The 19,892-nt window shown below is 44.6% G+C and overlaps 1 protein-coding gene across 1 annotated transcript in view; it reads right to left on the minus strand.

Moving 5' to 3' along the window:
• Nucleotides 1-19,892, minus strand: part of LOC311367939 (neural cell adhesion molecule 2-like) — a gene marked incomplete at both ends in the record, with an annotated part of 171,606 nt that overhangs the window by 47,171 nt on the left and 104,543 nt on the right. The window contains 3 exons of the mRNA XM_084486812.1: nucleotides 10,613-10,758; nucleotides 15,502-15,671; nucleotides 17,693-17,810. Coding sequence (XP_084342938.1) covers nucleotides 10,613-10,758; nucleotides 15,502-15,671; nucleotides 17,693-17,810 — 434 coding nt within the window. The remainder of the gene's footprint in view (nucleotides 1-10,612; nucleotides 10,759-15,501; nucleotides 15,672-17,692; nucleotides 17,811-19,892) is intronic.

The raw sequence follows: 19,892 nt of genomic DNA on the forward strand, positions 1-19,892 counted from the left end.
ACACACAGAGAGAGAGAGACACACACAGAGAGACACACACACACACACAGAGAGACACACACACACACACACACACACACACACACACACAGAGACAGACACACACACACACAGACAGACACACACACACACACACACACACACACACACACACACACACACACACACACAGAGAGAGAGAGAGAGAGAGACACACACACACACACACACACACACATACATAGAGAGACAGACACACACACACACACACACACACACACACACACACACACACACATAGAGAAACACACACACACACACACACACACATACACACAGACAGACAGACAGACAGACAGAGACACACACACACACACACACACACACACACACACACACACACACACACACACACAAAGACAGACACACACACAAACACAAAAATGTTGACACACACACATGATTAGCATCTTATTCCACAATGTCAATGAGGTTGTTAGCGGTGGTAGCCTCTGGTTGGTATTGGTGATATTAACACTGGAGATCTGCAGCTGGGAATCGATTACACGTAATGGATAATGTATAGGCCGGTCATTATCAGGAAACAAGCCAGGGCGAACAGGACACCGACGTGAAGCAGAGGGGTCTTGCTTCGCCCTGAAGGGGCTTATTTTAGATAATGACCGGTGACGTTCTATACATTATCCCAATTATTACACGGCCAATTATACTTCAGCAGAGAAATAGTCTGCCAAAGACATTGACGTCGCTTAGCAACCAAATCTGCTGGGGTTGCTAAGTTACCGGACTACTTGTGGAGTGATACAAAAGACATGTAAAAAATCCACTTTCCTTGACAGCGGTCATTATATGCTTAGCAACGGTCATTATTGAAAAATAATTCACCACCGGACATACATGGACACTTCTGATCCGATTAGATTTCTAATCGGAATAGATCTATTCCTGTCATGTGATCCGAACGTACTGTATATATGGCATTTCCAAAAGTGGTAAGCGAACGTTCTGTCTCTCGCGCACACCTGACACATCTGGACCGGCGGCAACTTAATGGACGTGTTATCACTATTTGGCATTTTTATGTATTTTGTTGGTTTTGTTTGTATCGTTTGTTGGTAAGGTTGGTCTGAAGCGCTCGTAGAAACTTCTTAGCTCTACCGTAGTGGTGATTCAGCTCCTGACGCATTCTCCGCCACTGTACAGTAACCTTTATAAATCCCCGTTGCGCATGGAACTGCCACATTGGCAGTGTTGTGTTTCACCAAAAAAAAAAAAAAAAAATTAACAAAACTGTCTTCTAAATTAATGAAATACTGGGAAACGAATAAACCATTATAAGGAACGAGTGAACTTAATAAGCGGTCGAAATATTTTTTTCAACCACCGCCTCTTTCCCTTGACGGTGCGCAAAGCCTGCACGGCGCACACAGACAGGTAGAAAAAAGCTAAGCAGTCTCAGCATAAACACACAGTTGTGCATTAAATTTGTCCATCGGGGAACACGTCAATTCCTCTAATGCTGACGTTTAAAATATATCAGCACCTATTTACCTTGATCTTCAGCTGTAGCCTTGCTGAACTCCCTGCATCCTCGCTGTCTTTATTCATTTTTTCCAGATTCGTATGGCGGTCTTATTATGGTAAACTAGCTCATTGGTGAACACCTCGTCAGGTTTTAAACAGGAAAGCAAGTTCAAGTTTAACATCGATTTGCAGTGATCACTTGGCTGAAGGGTTTTATATGCCTATTCATTACATAAGTAGCGCATTTGAAACTTGTGTGGCCTATATGGGTGTGTCTTATTCTGCTTTTTTAAATACATAAATGAAAGGCTTGCGGTTTATCCATGATGCGGCCTATATGCGGGAAATTACGGTAGGCCCCGACAGGGCGAACCGGACCCCGACTTGAAGCGGAGGTCTTGCTTCTCCCTTAAGGGGCTTATTTTAGATACGTTCTATAGGCTACATTATTACACGGCTACTTGCCGAAACGAAAAAATAACTTCACACGGTGTGTCTTTTGACAATTTATTTGTTACCATTCGTAGTGTTGATCAGCAGAGAAATAGTCCGCCAAAGACGTTGACGTCGCTAAGCAACCGAATCCGCTGGGTTTGATAAGTTACCGGACTACTTGCAGAGTGATACACAGACGTGAATCGGGCAAAAAAGCCACTTTCCTTGACAGTGCAAGTTCGGGTTGCATAAAAGTACAGACGGACCAATTGCGAACTACAACAGCTGCTGATGCCATCTCTCTAAGTTACCCGCACCCACCCCAAACCAACTACACCACCTCTTCTATTCCGCATAGAATTATATTCCGATCAGAGAATTGTATTCCGATTGAGGTGTATATGTGATCATTTTTTATTCTGATTGAGCTGTTCTTCCACTTCTATTCGGAACAGAAGTGTCCATGTAAACGCGGCTACTAGCCATATAATAAAAATAAATAATCCCTGCCCGGAAATCTCCCCTTTGTAATTGTAAATCACGTTACGGAAATGTTTTGTTTAGGGGTGAATAGAATGAACCTTGGGATAATTCTTCTCCACAAACGGTTCTTTAGTCACATACATTAGTAAAATACCGTACAACACATTGTTCACTAAAGTACTGAACTATCCTTTTAAAACACACACACACACACACACACACACACACACACACACACACACACACACACACACACACACACACACACACACACACACACACACACACACACTATTATCAATGGGGAGAGTATTCAGGTTGTTACAAACTACAAATCCCTTGGCATTGTACTGGACAACATGCTTAAATGGGACTCATGGACTGATGTCTTTCACACTAAGACACAGCAAAGAATGTACTTTTTAAAGAAACTGCTTGTTTTTAATGTCAACAACAAAATGCTCCAAATGTTTTATACTGCATTTATTGAAAGTGTTTTAACAACTGCCAGCAAGTTACTTGGGATCACATTACCGAGCATTGAACACATTTACAAAGACAGACTGGTGAGAAAGGCCAATAACATCGTATGTGACTACACACAGCCCCTGGCATCCCATTTTAAACTACTACTACTACTACTCTGGTCGTCGTTTCTGCCTACCCCTTAAGACCAAGAACAGATCCAAATTCTCTTTTGTACCACAAGCCATCAAGGCCTTAAATCAGTCTAAATAAGATAGATGTCCAGCTGGACTGGTCATACCCAAGGGTGTATAGTGTATTGTAGTGTGCGATGTATGTTCTTCATGTTATGTCTGTGTGTGTCTGATGTGTGGACTATTTGTTTGTTATATGTCTGATGTTGTGCCATGAAGTGAGACTGTGCCGCAAACCCAACTGCCCTACGGGGTCAATAAAGTCTACTACTACTACACACACACACACACACACACACACACACACACACACAATGCATATACAATGCATCAAAGAGGAGAGAGAGAGAGAGAGAGAGAGCGAAAAGGATAAAGATAGAGTGAGACCCCCCGCGTGAGAGAGAGAGAGAGAGAGGGAGAGAGGGCGAGAGGGAGAGAGAGAGAGAGAGAGAGAGAGAGAGAGAGAGAGAGAGAGAGAGAGAGGGAGAGAGAGAGAGGCTTCAGCAGACAGTACAGTGCACCCTCTAGTTACATATATGTCAATATTTCAGATTTCAGAATTTTGACCTCTCACACATGATAACTTAATGAATTATTTCAAATAACCCTGCCTCGTTAAATCAATGAGCTTGATGTTTTGCTTTGACGAATAGGTTATAGGCTGTGTCACTACCAACTCTGTCCATGTGCATCTCTCAGAGTGATGTAACTAGCCACCAGGCAGCGATTAAAAAAAAAAAAAAAAGTCACATTGATTACAAAAGTAACTTGTTAATTACAAGTCTAAACTGTGGAAAATAGAAAGATATGGGGGCGGTCAATGGCAACCACCATAGCAACCATGGCAGTCACATGACGTGGATGCAGGCCCATTGAAAAGAATAGGCCAAAACGCAGGCGTGTCACATGTTCAGAGCTGTAATTGTAATAATTGCGTAATTGCGTTTTCCGCTGTGGACCAACGTATACTACACTCCACTATTGTCTGTTTGTTCTGTACGTCCTGGCACTTAATCTACGCACTTAATGTACGTTGTATTTATTCATAGTACTTAAATGTGTAGCCTCTGCAGCAGCTAGCTATCACCAGGCGCGATTCTAGGTTTCTTAAACATCCGGGGCTCAGTGGGGGGTATCGAGCGATCGCGGGAGGACGGCGACATATTGTTTCACTTCTTATGACAAATGGACTTATTGTAAGTCGCTTTGGATAAAAGCGTCTGCTAAATGCCCTTAATGTAAATGTAAATGGTGTGAGGGTTTAAGGGATGTGGTTAGTTTCAGTTTTTGAGGGGGTCTGCTGCAAAAATCTGATAAATGGGATTGTTGTTTTGACAAATCCATAACTAGAGCGTGCACTGCGCCCCCTCTTTGAAAGTCGAAAAAAATCTCCAGATTGAAATGCATTGGTTTAATATTGAATGAATGAAATATATAAAAAAAAAAATATATATATATATATATAATATATAAAAAAAAAATATATATATATATACATATACAATTATTTAGTTATAATATTATAAGTAGACCATGTAGCATTTTATTAAATTATCATTATAACAAGATCTGTATCTGACCTTTGACAATCCACTTCCACCAATGTGGAAGTGTGGTTCAGGTATAACCAGACAATATTAAAATATTTATAACATATAAACTAGGCTATACGTACAGCATATCATACATTTGACATATAGAGTTAGACCAGATGTATGTATAAGGTTATAGGCCGAATTTGGTTAAAATTCAGCCTCTGCTGGCCCATAACTAGATCGTCTCGTTGTTTCGTTACACACTTTATAAGTTAATTATATTTAAATTATTATAACTATGTAGCATTGACGGTATGGCCCTATATCCCTATTCATATTGACCTATGGCACTATATCCCTATTCATATTGACGGTATGGCACTATATCCCTATTCATATTGACGGTATGGCCCTATATCCCTATTCATATTGACGGTATGGCCCTATATCCCTATTCATATTGACGGTATGGCCCTATATCCCTATTCATATTGACGGTATGGCACTATATCCCTATTCATATTGACAGTATGGCCCTATATCCCTATTCATATTGACAGTATGGCACTATATCCCTATTCATATTGACCTATGGCACTATATCCCTATTCATATTGACGGTATGGCCCTATATCCCTATTCATATTGACGGTATGGCCCTATATCCCTATTCATATTGACGGTATGGCCCTATATCCCTATTCATATTGACGGTATGGCCCTATATCCCTATTCATATTGACGGTATGGCCCTATTCTCGCCCACCCATCTTGACTTTAATAGACCATTTTCATTGCTTCGAGGAGATCTGGCGCAAAGATTCTTAAACCCTTGCCGAAACACAAGGAGAGCCATAGAGAGAGACACTGATGCACTGCGGAGCCAAGTAACTGATGGGCTTAGGAGGGCCTCTCCGTATATAATAAAAAATAATAATAATAAAAAAAATAAAAAAAATAAGAAATATATATATATATACAATGTATATATATATATACACCAGTGGCGGCTTTTAAAGTGGTTTTTAAAGTGAGGGAGGAAGGACTGTGCGCTTGGTTGCCCTTGGCCTGCTTGCAATGTTAGTTGTGTATGGTGGCATAAGTATGTGAGAATCAAGTTGTTTCAGGGTGTTTTGGTGAACTACAAAATAGCAGAGAGGGATAATAATGTGAATAAAATTGATAGAAATCCACCAGTGGCAGCATTGTACTTTGAAAGCTGGTGGGCAGCATGTCTTGGACTACAAGGGCAGAAGGAAAGGATGCAAAGCCAATTAGTCAAATCAGGCCTACTCTTGATTTGTAAAACTAAATAAAAAATCTGGGCCTATCATTGGGCCTATTTTTACCCTCAATGACTGAAGCTATTGGTTGTAATTTGGCTGTTTATTTTCAGCTACAATTGTTTTAAGAAAAATTAAGACACAAGACCAAAGCGATGCCATTTAAAATGCATCATGCTCTGAATCATTCACTAACATCCTTTCCACAATATCAAACAGAACGGTCAGAGAAACAAACAATTAAAAGAACAACAAGAACATAATTTCACAACTATTGACATGGGCTGAAAGCCTAACATTGTTTGAGGCAAATGTGGATGTTAATGGATGTTTCAGAATGTTGGTCATGGTGTTAAGCCAATAAAGATTGAGGGACTTTAATTTATAGATCAAGTCAATCCTCCTTGTTGTTTGTGTTGCAAAGATATTAGTGACCTGGGCCCCGTTTCCCGATAACGATGGATCCATGGTCGTACGATCCATCGTACGATGGATCTCACGATGCATCGTTAATTTTAGGGGAGCGTTTCCCGAAACTCATCTTAACATGAACGCGCGTGCTCTGCTCTTACGACGTCGTAGGATTGTAGCTGTCTACTGACACGGTGCTGAAATGGGCTCGGTAGGAGGGGGAGACGCAGGAATGTTGTTGGATTAAACTATATTTTGTGGCAGCAAAACAATATCTCCCCATCAAGGCCAACAGCAGAGTAGCCTACGAAAAGAATAGACTAAGATGAATGCTACAAATATTAAAACACAATTTATTAGGTCTAGGCCGACATCTGCTATATCAGTCCTAATCCCGAACGCACCGTGCGTACATTGTTTCACGGCATTTTCTCCCCTGAAATAATTCCATATTAAAAAAATAAAAAATAGCATGTGTCTGTGTGACAACTAGGCCTATAGCATTTATTTAAATGTGCTGATTTCTGAAACATGCTTTGCGCCGCAAAGGGGGCAGACTTTCTCTGATTCCTGCATTCCGTTTCATTCATTCATTCAGTGATTGTCATGCCGCGCACTCTCTAGAAACTTTGGTGTCAACATTAAAAATGCAACGTTCCATTCATTCATTATCATTCAAACGCAGAGGCATTGACACGACTATTGCTCTTGCTGGTCTAGATCGATTCCTGCCCATATTGTCGGGCAGGGGGTATGATGGTGCGGGCAATGTAAGCGGGAATGGCACGCATCGCAGCACAGTTTCCCGCAGCAGTCTACGTACAGAAAACCACGCTCTCAACTTGGCGATTGTGCACTCCAATAAGGTCAGGGAGTTCGTAACTGTCTAGACACGGTCCAATAAATAGTAACTTCATCACAGCCTCACCGACGCGCCTACAGTGCTTTATGGCAAACAATCGCAACAAAAAACGCCTGCAGAAATTATCCGACACCGGCTGGTTTCAGCATGATTCATGTACAGTATGTCTTCTGTCATTGATCAATATGAGGACATTTTAACCACGATGGTTGAATTAAAATCAGAGGGAGACAGCAAGTGCCACTCGCAAGCGACCTCCCACACGAGCAACGGAATCATTTGATTTTATTATATGCCTTGTGATAGGGTTGCCTTGTGAAGTGGCGTTTCATCTGTACATTTATTTTTGGAATTATGAATTGCAGCAATAAGTTATAATTGTGTTGACTTCTAACATGTCTCTGTCTTTGCTGTTTAAATCTAACAGTAGTCTACGAGTAATATATATGCGGGAACCACTGTTTTTGGGGTATTGCGAAATAGCGCCAGCTGGACATTCAGTGGTATTGGATGACGTGTTTTAATAAAACACATCCAATACACGGAATGTCCAGCTGGTGACTCCACTGAGGCTATAGTAACGATGCATCCTAGTGCTTAACGAGTACCCCTGTAGGCGTCGTTAGCTACGAGGGTTTTAACGACGTCGTTACGTAATGATGCTTTCGGGAAACGGTCCGAAAATTCTGTGATGATCGTACGACGGTGTTAACGACGTCGTTAGGCTAACGATGCTTTCGGGAAACGGGGCCCTGGTCATACCAAACATCATACCACGTTTTCGCCACCCTTTCAGGCGGCTTGGTAACCCAACGGAGGAGTGTCGAAAAATAGGTAGACTCAGCGTGTTTATTTTTATTATTTATTATTATTTTATTATTATTACAGTAGCGCACCGCTCGGTGGAAACGAGGCATACGACTGAGCGGCTTTGTTGGTTCTCGTAGCCTAAAGACTTGAGGGGATAAACCCTCCCTCCGGGCTGTTCTACAGCCAGGGCTCCTGCTTATTGGTTCATAGCGCAGCCAGGATTTCTTCTTATTGGTTAATAGCGCAGCCAGGACTTCGTCTTATTGGTTCATAGCGCAGCCAGGGCTCCAGCCTATTCGTGAATAGACGTTGACGCGATTCAGATCCCTTAGCTAGTCCCACCCACTCAGAGGAGGACTTTCCTCCTCTCTCCCATTGATTCCCGTGTAACTCACCGGCCGCCAGTAGTTGCCGAGAAATGAATGGGAGTCAATGGAGGCTCAGGGAGGAACGTCCTCCCCAGGTAATATCCAATAGGCGATAGGGGGTGCTAATGTCCCTTTACCCAGGGAAACAAACATTACATATACAAAGGCATTAAAGTAGTCATATTTAAGGGCATTAATTCATTACAGTAGTCTGGGCAATCTACATTTTTTATTCTCAACAATGTTTAGGAGGATATTCCTCCCTCTCCTCACTGGAGAAGCCTCCACTGATATACACCTGTATATATTCTGAGAAATGCTCTCATCCAAAATGCATGGGTTTACATTTCGTTCTGTGCAGTACGAATAAAGTCAACAATCGTGCTCTGGGACACGATTCAATAGATTCATCTTCGTGAGCATGAGCACAAAATGTTTTTGAGGAGGTATGCTGTAAAAAACTGTGAAATCAGAGTATCCCTAATACGCTACATTTACCCTTTGATGCATTTGTTGTTTTGACGCATACATAACTAAAGGGTGCACTGTACTATCTGGACACTCCCATTAACGGTAAACGTTTGTGCGCATGAACACGAAAACGCGTGATACCGGGTTTATATACATTATAGTATACAGGCAGTGAGATAGCATGTTTTATGAAAGAAAGCACCTGTTTTGTGTGTGTTCATCGTTCACAAGAATAGAGAGGTAAGCATCTTTAGTCAAACAGACTGAGGCAACCATAGGAAACAATAGTTCAAACACACTCTATTCTATCTTCCGTTCGCGATTATTACGTGCTTGAAAGGAGAGATTGGTAAACAAAACAAACCATCCTTTTGGGACTTTGGGTTTAGTATCTCCTGTTGTTATTTTTTGCTATAACCTGGGGGTGAACCTGTGAGTGAGTGAGTGAGTGTGAGAGAGAGAGAGAGAGAAGAGACGGAAAGAGAAGAGCGAGAGAGCGAGAGAGAGAGAACACAGCAAGAAAGTAAATCCATATATATCGGACATATTGGATATGAAACACTCTCCAGTTTGTGCGTGCGTACGCGTGTGTGTATTTTACACACAAAACAACACAATCTCCTATCACGGGGTAGATGGGTTGGATGTTTTTCATTCCCCAAGGATCTCCAGGTCTCTGCAGTCTGATCGCCGGCCCGTGAACGTCTCAGGAGGAGGAGATACCGCCACTTTCTCTGTCGCATTTATTTTGGCGGGGGGTGTTGTGGGGGCCAACACCTGCACTGAGCTCCACAATGTCTACCTGCTGCTAAAGAGCCACGGCTAGCCGAGCATAATAACAACAGCCGGAAGAACCGCCAAAACCCATTATCTCCACCAAACATCCCTAATAAACACACACACACACACACAGAAAAACAAAAAAACATCCGATCAAATCACAAAGAAACGTCTCATCCCATTAACCGGGGGATTCAACGCCCTTGAAACACGCCTGGAGTCCCTTTTTTCAGAAAAATGCACTCTGTTTTTTCAGGGATACTTGCGTTGACTTCTCAACTGTAATACGGTGAACAGAGGGGAGGTCATGTGTCGCCTCAAGCCTTTGAGAAGGAGAGCTCATCACACTCATTCACACTGAGCACAGAGAAAAACCTTCAGAACAATGCAACGAAGAGAGAGAGAGAGAGTCTACCTGTCTATAGACAGATCTGTGTGTGTGAGAGAGAGAGAGAGAGAGAGGGAGAGAGAGAGAGAGAGAGAGAGAGAGAGTCTACCTGTCTATAGACAGATCTGTGTGTGTGAGAGAGAGAGAGAGAGAGAGAGAGAGAGAGAGAGAGAGAGTCTACCTGTCTATAGACAGATCTGTGTGTGTGAGAGAGAGAGAGAGAGAGAGAGAGAGAGAGAGAGAGAGAGAGAGAGAGAGAGAGAGAGAGAGAGAGTCTACCTGTCTATAGACAGATCTGTGTGTGAGAGAGTGCGTGTTGTGTGTGTCTTGTGCGTGTTGTGTGTGTCGTGCGTGTTGTGTGTGTCTTGTGCGTGTTGTGTGTGTCTTGTGTGTGTTGTGTGTGTTGTGCGTGTTGTGTGCGTGTTGTGTGCGTGTTGTGTGTGTGTTGTGTGCGTGTTGTGCGTGTTGTGTGTGTGTTGTGTGTGTGTTGTGCGTGTTGTGCGTGTTGTGTGTGTGTTGTGTGCGTGTTGTGTGCGTGCTGTGTGCGTGTTGTGCGTGTTGTGCGTGTGTTGTGTGTGTGTTGTGTGCGTGTTGTGTGTCCACCTTGTCTCCGTCGCTGAAGGCCTGTCCGTCGCTGCTCCGCCTCCAGGAGATGTGGGGGCGGGGCTCCCCCTCGGCCACGCAGGTCGCCACGGCAACGCCGCCCTCCACCGCTGTCACGTTCCTCAGCTGGCTGATGATGGGCTGGACTGGAGGAGAGGTTTCAGAGTAAGAGCGTGCAGAGGGAGAGGTTTCAGAGTAAGAGCGCGCAGAGGGAGAGGTTTCAGAGTAAGAGCGCCACAGAGGGAGAGGTTTCAGAGTAAGAGCGCGCAGAGGGAGACGTTTCAGAGTAAGAGCACACAGAGAGAGAGGGGGAGGGGAGACGCAGGAATTGTTTTGCCAATTTCTCACGGTGTCAACCTTTTGGGACGGAGTCATCTTAAAGGAGAACCGGTGGAGACATGAATCTGTATTGAAAGTGGGTCATATATTTAGTCCAATAGTAACAGACATTTCTAATTTGGTGTCTTCTTGACCGAGAAAAGGCAGACAGTGACTTTTTGGCGCTTGTAGATTGAAGACGACAACTCCCACAATGCCAATCGACGTTCACTCCCTGAGGGACGTAACATAACAGCCAATCGACGTTCACTCCCTGAGGGACGTAACATAAAAGCCAATCAGCGTTCACTCCCTGAGGGACGTAACATAACAGCCAATCAGCGTTCACTCCCTGAGGGACGTAACATAACAGCCAATCAGCGTTCACTCGCTGAGGGACGTAACATAACAGCCAATCAGCGTTCACTCCCTGAGGGACGGTAACGTCAAAATCCATACCCTAGTGCAAATTCACACCGGTGTACTCTCTATACCGTTTATACCGTACACCCCTAAGTCCCGCCCACTGGAACTAGTGCTTGTAGTTTTTTAGAGCCCCCCCCTCTCTAACACTTCCTGCTTTAAATGACGCAAACATCGTCATTTTGCGTCGTTTAAAGCAGGAAGTGTTAGAGGCAGATACAGAGCTCTCCTGTCTCAGGGGAAAATGAGGGAATGATGCAGGACCATTCAAAAATATGACTGGGTTACTAACGATACAAAGCTTCATGCAAATGGCTGAAGTGTCCCTTTAAGGGATATGTGGGAAGGCTTGTCAAAACGCTTGGTGTGATTACACTGGCTCTGACACACACACACACACACACACACACACACACACACTATAATACACACACACACCCACACACTAGTGTTGCTTTCGTCAACGAAAATTATGACTAAATATTGTCGTCAACAAACCTTTATCACGTGAGGAAAACGAGACGAGACGCAACGAAAATGCTGGTCATGTGACGATAACGATAATTAAATATATAATGCAATATTGTAGACGAATAAAAACGAGACTAAATGTGGTTTACAAAATAAAAACAATGCTGAATAATAATAATAATAATAATAATAATACACTTTATTTTAAGGCGCCTTTCAAAACAGAGCAAAAACAATCATCAAATAATAAAAATAAGGTGGACAATGGGTGATTGTGATGTGGTGATGTGGGAAGGTAAGATCAGGAGGGGTAAGCAGATATGAAAAGGTGAGTTTTGAGTTTTGATTTGAACTGTGATATGGAGTCGGTGTTGTGGATGTCAGGGGGTAGAGCATTCCAGAGCAGGAGAGCAGAGCGGCTGAAGGCTCTGCTCCCCATCGTGGTGAGACGGGCGGAGGGGACAATGAGGTGAACAGAGGAGGAGGAGCAGAGTGCACGGGAGGGAGGGGCAGTTTGAATGAGGCCTGTTAGATATGTGGGGGCAAGATTATGGATGGCTTTGAAGGTGTAGAGGAGGATTTTAAATTGAATGTGTAGATTAACCGGGAGCCAATGAAGCTGGTGAAGGATAGGGGGATGTGGTGAGAGGAGGGTGTTCTAGAAATGATGCGTGCTGCTGAGTTTTGAACCAGTTGGAGTTTATGGAGGGTTTTTTGGGGGAGACCGAAGAGGAGGGAGTTGCAGTAGTCAAGCCTTGAAGTGACCAGACTGTGAACTAGGACGGCAGTGGAGTGAGGGAGGGCCGGAGATGGTTAATATTACGGAGGTGTGGGTGATGTTGTTTATGTGTGATTGGAAGGAGAGTGTGCTGTCGAGGATGACACCCAAGCTCTTGACCTCAGGGGAGGGGAAAACAGGAGTGTTATGATTGAAACGGAGAAGCTGTTGAATTTGGAGAGTGTGGATTTAGTGCCAGTGAGAAGAAATTCAGTTGTATTGCTGTTTAGTTGTAGGAAATTAGAGGAAAACCAGGTTTTTAGATCGGAGAGACATTCAGAAAGGTGTGATGGAGGAAGGGAGGAGTCAGGTTTGGTGGAGAGACGGAGCTGGGGGTGTCATCCGCGTACAGGTGAAAGTGAATGTTGTAGTGACGGAAGATATTGTCGATGGGGAGGAGGTAGATGATAAAAAGTAGGGGCCCCAGGACCAAGCCCTGGGGAACACCTGTGGTGACGGAGGAGGGTTGGGAAGTGAAGGACTTAAGTTTGATGAACTGAGTGCTAAAATGTGTCTTCATTTTCGTTGACCAAAACGAGGCGAGACGTTGTTTCGTCTCGTTTAGTCGCCGGGCAACGTCACTTCCTCAATCCCCACTCGCAGGGATTTAGATTCAGAAGATGCAGCTGCGGTGGGTTAACGTCAATTTAAGAAAAAAAAGTTAAACAGAGAAAGACTGTCAGACTGTCATGTGATGCTATTTTATTTATTTATTTTATTTAAATGTATGTGTGTGTATTTCTAGCATATTTGGTTGGTAAAATAAATATGTTGTAAATTCAAATCAGAGCGTCTTCTGGAATGGATGTATTCTTGAGTCTATAAGGTAACAATAATATAATAATAAGATAGGTCCTAACCTTGTTTGAATTGTAAAATGGGTTTGGCTAAATACAATCTTTGACTAAAACTAGACTAAAATGTCATCAGTTTTCGTCGACTAAAACTAGACAAAAAATAGTCATGGACAATTCTGACTAAAATAAGACTAAAATGCTCAGACTTTTAGTCGACTGAAACTTGATACAACTAAAAGGAGTATGAACGTGACTAAAACTAATAAAAACTAAAATGATAGCTTGACACAAAGACTAGACTAAAACTGAAAGTAAAACAGGCCGCCAAAAACAACACTACCACACACACACACACACACACACACACACACACACACACACACACAAGAATACACACACACACACACACACACACACACTTACACCCACACACCCACTATAATACACACACACTATAATTCACACACACACACGCAAACAGTCAAAAACATTAATTTAGTTGCAGGCCTTGAGATAATACACACAGAGCAGCTTTTATAAATCAACACACACAAAAAAACAAGCTAGCTAACGCACACACACACACACACACGCACACGCACACGCACACACACACACTCACTCACTCACTCACTCACTCACTCACTCACTCACTCACTCACTCACTCACTCACTCACTCACACAGCAGCTGTTTCTTGCCCTGCTCCTGTACATTAAACACAAAATGAAGGAACCATCAAAGCGTCCTGCTGTTGTCTGAGCTGCTGCCCTGGATCACACAGACAATACCAACTAGAGGGACCCCCTCCCAGCCGGGTCGTACCAACCGCCCCCGCAGGAGGGGGGGTATTAATAATGCAGCCTTACCGGCCACATTAAGGCTGCTTCCCCACCAGACGGAAATGCACTTTTATTTTGTGAAGCGATGAATGCTATCTGTACTCGTTTTTTTTGGTTGTTGGTTTTTTGAAAGCAGTCAGTGGACTTTGGGGTTTTAAAGGTAGTTTATGGTAAGAGACGTACGATAGTGTGTCTACAGGGGGAAGGGGGTGGAGCTACGCAGCGTTTCCTGTTTTGTGTTCGGTATTCGTATTCGTCCACACATCATTCGTCGCTATGATTGGTTGAGGGCCTATCCAATCAAGTCCAGAGTCATGTCTGTGCTTGTTAATGGTGACGCCCCTTGCCAATTGAAAATGGGGTTGGTTTGTCAACTAGTTAGTGGACAGTTTGGTTGAGCTTGGCGTACTGTACCCGTCACTCTCTGGGTATTTGAACGCAAAGACTGAGACTCCAGGACCCAACTATAGAACTACTAGAACATAATTCTTCACATCACGTGTGTGTGTGTGTGTGTTTTCATTCCAGTCGCAGTGCGACTCTGCATTGAGGTGAAAACTAGAGTAGAGAAGAGGAGAGTGGAGAGAGGTGGAGAGGAGGAGAAGAGAGGAGAGGACAGGAGGAGAGGAGGAGAGAAGAGGAGAGGAGGGGAGGGGAGGAGGAGAGGACAGGAGGAGAGGAGAGGAGAGGAGGAGAGGAGAGGAGAGGAGGGGAGGGGAGGAGGAGAGGAGGGGAGGAGGAGGGGAGGAGGAGAGGAGAGGAGAGGACAGGAGGAGAGGAGAGGAGGAGAGGAGGAGAGGAGGGGAGGGGAGGAGGAGAGGAGAGGAGGAGAGGAGGAGAGGAGAGGAGGAGAGGAGGAGAGGACGGATTCTGACGGTTCACCGGCAACAAGTCGAGCGAGATAGTGTAGAGCGACACACACACACACATACATACATAGACACACACACACACACACAGACATAGACACACACACACTAACACAGACACGCACACACACAAAGAGAAAGACACACACACACACACACACACACACACACACACACACAGACACACAGACATACACACTCACACAAACTGCCCCAAAAATCTAAACACATTCTCTTTTGGCGCCTTTATTTTGAAATGTGCTTTTTGAAGAAGAAGCTGACGTTTTCCACCATTTTAATGAGGGGCGGAATCTGCCCCAGCAGTTGTGAGCTGACCAGCTAGCTGGTGCTATGCTAGTCAGGGTTAGCAGCGAGCTAGTTCCCCGACTCACCGAACACCTTGAGGAAGAGCTCCTTCTCCTGGGAGCCCGCCTTGTTGGCCGCCCTGCAGCTGTACACGCCGCCGTCGCTCCGCCCGATGTGGAGAATGGTCAGCGAGCTCCGGCCCCCGTCAGCGTCGTGCAACAGGTAGCGCTCTGACAGCTCCAGCTGCTGGCCCTGCCTGAGAAACAAGACATGGAGACAGGACCGTTATTAAGAGAGAGAGAGAGAGAGAGAGAGAGAGAGAGAGAGAGAGAGAGAGAGAGAGAGAGAGAGAGAGAGAGAGAGAGAGAGAGAGAGAGAGAGAGAGCTCCAGGTGCTGGCCCTGCCTGAGCAGGAAGATAGATATAGATAGATAGGAACTTTATTAAAGGTCCCATGACATGCTACCAGGTGTGGTGTGATTATGACATCACAGGTGGGCTTTGTTTTTTGGAAAATAATCTCCATCCATTATTAGAGGTGGGAATCTCTTCACGCACCTCATGATTCGATTCGATTCCGATTCTGAGGTCAACAATTCGATTCTAAAACGATTATTTATGCATATTTCCATGCAGGATTGTGGTGCTCAGAGAACAACCTGAGCCTCAACATCAAAAAAACAAAATAACTGATCATCGATTACAGGAAGCAAGACACACACACACCACTACACATCAATGGAGAGGGTGGGGAGAGGGTGGAGAGAGGGTGGAGAGAGGGTGGAGAGAGGGTGGGGAGAGGGTGGAGAGAGGGTGGAGAGAGGGTGGAGAGAGGGTGGGGAGAGGGTGGGGAGAGGGTTGGGGAGAGTGTCCAGCTTCAAATTCTTGGGCATTCACATCTCAGAGAACTTATCATGGACAATAAACACCACAGCAATAGTAAAGAAAGCACAGCAGCGGCTGTACTTTCTCCGCACACTCAGGAAAGCCAATCTCTCACAACAGCACCTAAGGTCCTTCTATTGCTGCTCCATTGAGAGTGTGCTCACCTACGGCATCCTGTCGCGGTATGGTAGCAGTTCTGCTGCAGACAGGAAGTCACTGCAGAGGACTATAAAAACCGCCCAAAGCATCATCAACCAACAGCTACCTACCATGGATACCGTCGTCAACTCCCGATGCTTGCAGAAGACGCATAACATTCTGAAAGACTCATTCCACCCTGATAATTATCATAATCATAATTATTATGTTTGAACTGCTGCCCTCAGGGAAACGTTACAGGTCTATCAGAACACGCACCACAAGATTCATGAACAGTTTCTATCCCAAAGCTATCACCATACTCAACTCTGACCTGAAAACAAACCCACTGAGTTCTGACAGCATTAATGCATACAATGGCATTGAGTTGATGGTATAGTGTATGACGATGAGAATGTATTTTTTATTGACTATTTATTATGCTACCTTTCTTTTTAATGAGTCCAGTACGTGAGTGCATTGAATTTTGTATTCCTGTGCAATGAAGAATAAATTTAATCTAATCTAATCTAATCTAAAGATAATCAACAGATGAATTACCTTATCTTATATTTTATATTAGAGAAAGTCGGTTCTCTGCGCAAAGAACCCGCAGGCAGAAAGGAGTTTTCTGTAGCACTCTGCAGCAGGCAAACAAATTTTATAAAAAAAAAGAAAAATATAATTTATTACAAAAATAATTTTATTACATTTGTTTCAGATTATTAATTTTTCTGCATCGAGATGGAATCTTTCTAGAGAGAATCGCGATGCATCAAAGAATCGCTTCTTTTTCCCACCCCTATCCATTATTAGCATGTTAAAATGCTAATGGTAATGCTAACGCTAATTTTTGTGATTAGTGCTGTTTAGTACATGCTAATGCTAAAAGGCTCTAGCACCAGGTGAGGGCGGGCTCTACCTGTGCCAGGTGAGGGCGGGCTCTACCTGTACCAGGTGAGGACGGGCTCTACCTGTGCCAGGTGAGGGCGGGGCTCTACCTGTGCCAGGTGAGAGTGGGCGGGGCTCTACCTGTGCCAGGTGAGAGTGGGCGGGGCTCTACCTGTGCCAGGTGAGGACGGGCTCTACCTGTGCCAGGTGAGAGTGGGCGGGGCTCTACCTGTGCCAGGTGAGGGCGGGGCTCTACCTGTGCCAGGTGAGGGCGGGGCTCTACCTGTGCCAGGTGAGGGCGGGGCTCTACCTGTGCCAGGTGAGGTTGGGGCTCTACCTGTGCCAGGTGAGGGCGGGGCTCTACCTGTGCCAGGTGAGGACGGGCGGGGGCGAGCCGGCGCTGATGCAGGTCAGGGTGACCGACTCCTGGTAGTCTGCGGTGGCGTTGAACGACTGCTGGGGCGCCGACAACACGGGAGGCACTGGAGGGGGAGGAGGGGGGAGAACAGGTCAACACAGGAGGGGGAGGAGGGGGGAGAACAGGTCAACACAGGAGGGGGAGGAGGGGGGAGAACAGGTCAACACAGGAGGGGGAGGAGGGGGGAGGAGAGGTCAACACAGGAGGGGGAGGAGGGGGGAGGAGAGGGGAAGCACTGGAGGGGGAGGAGGGGGGAGAACAGGTCAACACAGGAGGGGGAGGAGGGGGGAGGAGAGGTCAACACAGGAGGGGGAGGAGGGGGGAGAACAGGTCAACACAGGAGGGGGAGGAGGGGGGAGAACAGGTCAACACAGGAGGGGGAGGAGGGGGGAGAACAGGTCAACACAGGAGGGGGAGGAGGGGGGAGAACAGGTCAACACAGGAGGGGGAGGAGGGGGGAGAACAGGTCAACACAGGAGGGGGAGGAGGGGGGAGAACAGGTCAACACAGGAGGGGGAGGAGGGGGGAGGAGAGGGGAAGCACTGGAGGGGGAGGAGGGGATGAAGTAGGTCAACAAAAATAATAAATAATAAATAGTAAATAATACGGTCAACACGGTCAAATAGAGAAGAATTATCAAAGCATCACAGTTACTTTTTTTTTTGAATAATGAAAATACAGCATGACTCACTGCTCATTTTTGTTGGCTAACCAAACCTCATCTTACAACGTAGCCCATTAGTTTGGCTAACTGTCAAAACAAGTGTGTGGTAAACCTTTTTCTCTTTAATTAATGTAGCTTACCTTTATAATTTGGTTACTTTTATAATTATATTTATTTAAAATCTATTATAATCATTGTTGCTTTAAAAACTAATTTGTGGCGGTTTCCCCATGAAGCAGTGCCTCGCTAATTTTGTTTTATACATGAATTCAGTTATTGATTTGATTGACTAAGTAAGATTCTTGATATTTGATAACCCCTGATTTAAGTCTCTCGAAACCAAATTCAAACAGCAAACGCGTCTGATTCAAAAAAGCGGTTGAGACTTGTTGACGACAGATCAAAGGTGTGTTCATGGTCCTGGTGATAACGCTCACGCTTGTTCCCGACAGTGACCGTTCATGTGCGTTGGGAATCTGAGAGCGCATCAAGTTCTTCACAGCAGGGTTTTTTTATCCAATAAAAAAGTCAGAACTAAACAGAAGGATCAGTTTCAAGTTCGCACTCCTTTATTTCCTTGTAGCTGTATCACCTACTATCCTTTTGCTTTTATTTATGAGAAGCACATTGTATTGCCACTGTATGGAAGGCTACACCTGCCCTTATCTAGAGCTGGTTTACCAGTACACAACGTTTAATACTGAGCAAAGTCGATGCCAACAGACGGTTACAACGTCAATCAATAGTAAAATATGTGATATGATGGTTGATTCTTTTATATTAGTAAAACATTCATGTTCTGCCATGTTCATGCGCGTCACAAGTAAACCATACGTCACCAACTGGGCAACTCTGTTAACAAAATCTGGCCCTAGTTGCGGAACGGAAGTAGAATCATCAGAGCGTCACGAGGTGTCGTTCACGAGAACTTTCCGACGTGGCGAAAATGTTTTCCTCATAATTCCCAGCAATGTGAACGCACCACAAGAGCTGAAGACTGTCAGCTACTGCGATGCTGTCAGTATCGTCGTTTTTTCTAGTAAATGTTTCGCATTGATACACAAGGTTACACAGTGGGCCCTAGTTAGACGGTCTCAAACGCAGACGTGAAGCGTGAAGTAGAAGTAGCTTTGTGGGTAGTTCTATGGCGATGTTGCTATTATGACGGCAAGATAAATGAGCTTTGCGCCCGACACAAATCTAAAATGGGTTGGGCTGAAACCCGTAGGTGTGTTTTGGGCGTAGCGTGCAATAAACCAATGAGAGTTCCATCTCCCATCCCCTTTAAGAGCCAGCGCATTTGTCTTGGTGAGTTGATATTTTGACAGTGCGTTTGCATTCTCCGCTGAGACAGATGCATGACCACATGAATTTCAAACTTCAAATGTCTCAGTTTATGGCCAAATTATAGGCCTAATTCACACATGGAATAGCGCTTTTTTCCCCAACTTCAGAAACACTGATTCGTCATGTAAATTGCGG

This window comes from Micromesistius poutassou (assembly GCF_964030765.1).
Source record: "Micromesistius poutassou genome assembly, chromosome: 22".
Taxonomy (NCBI): Eukaryota; Metazoa; Chordata; class Actinopteri; order Gadiformes; family Gadidae; genus Micromesistius; species Micromesistius poutassou.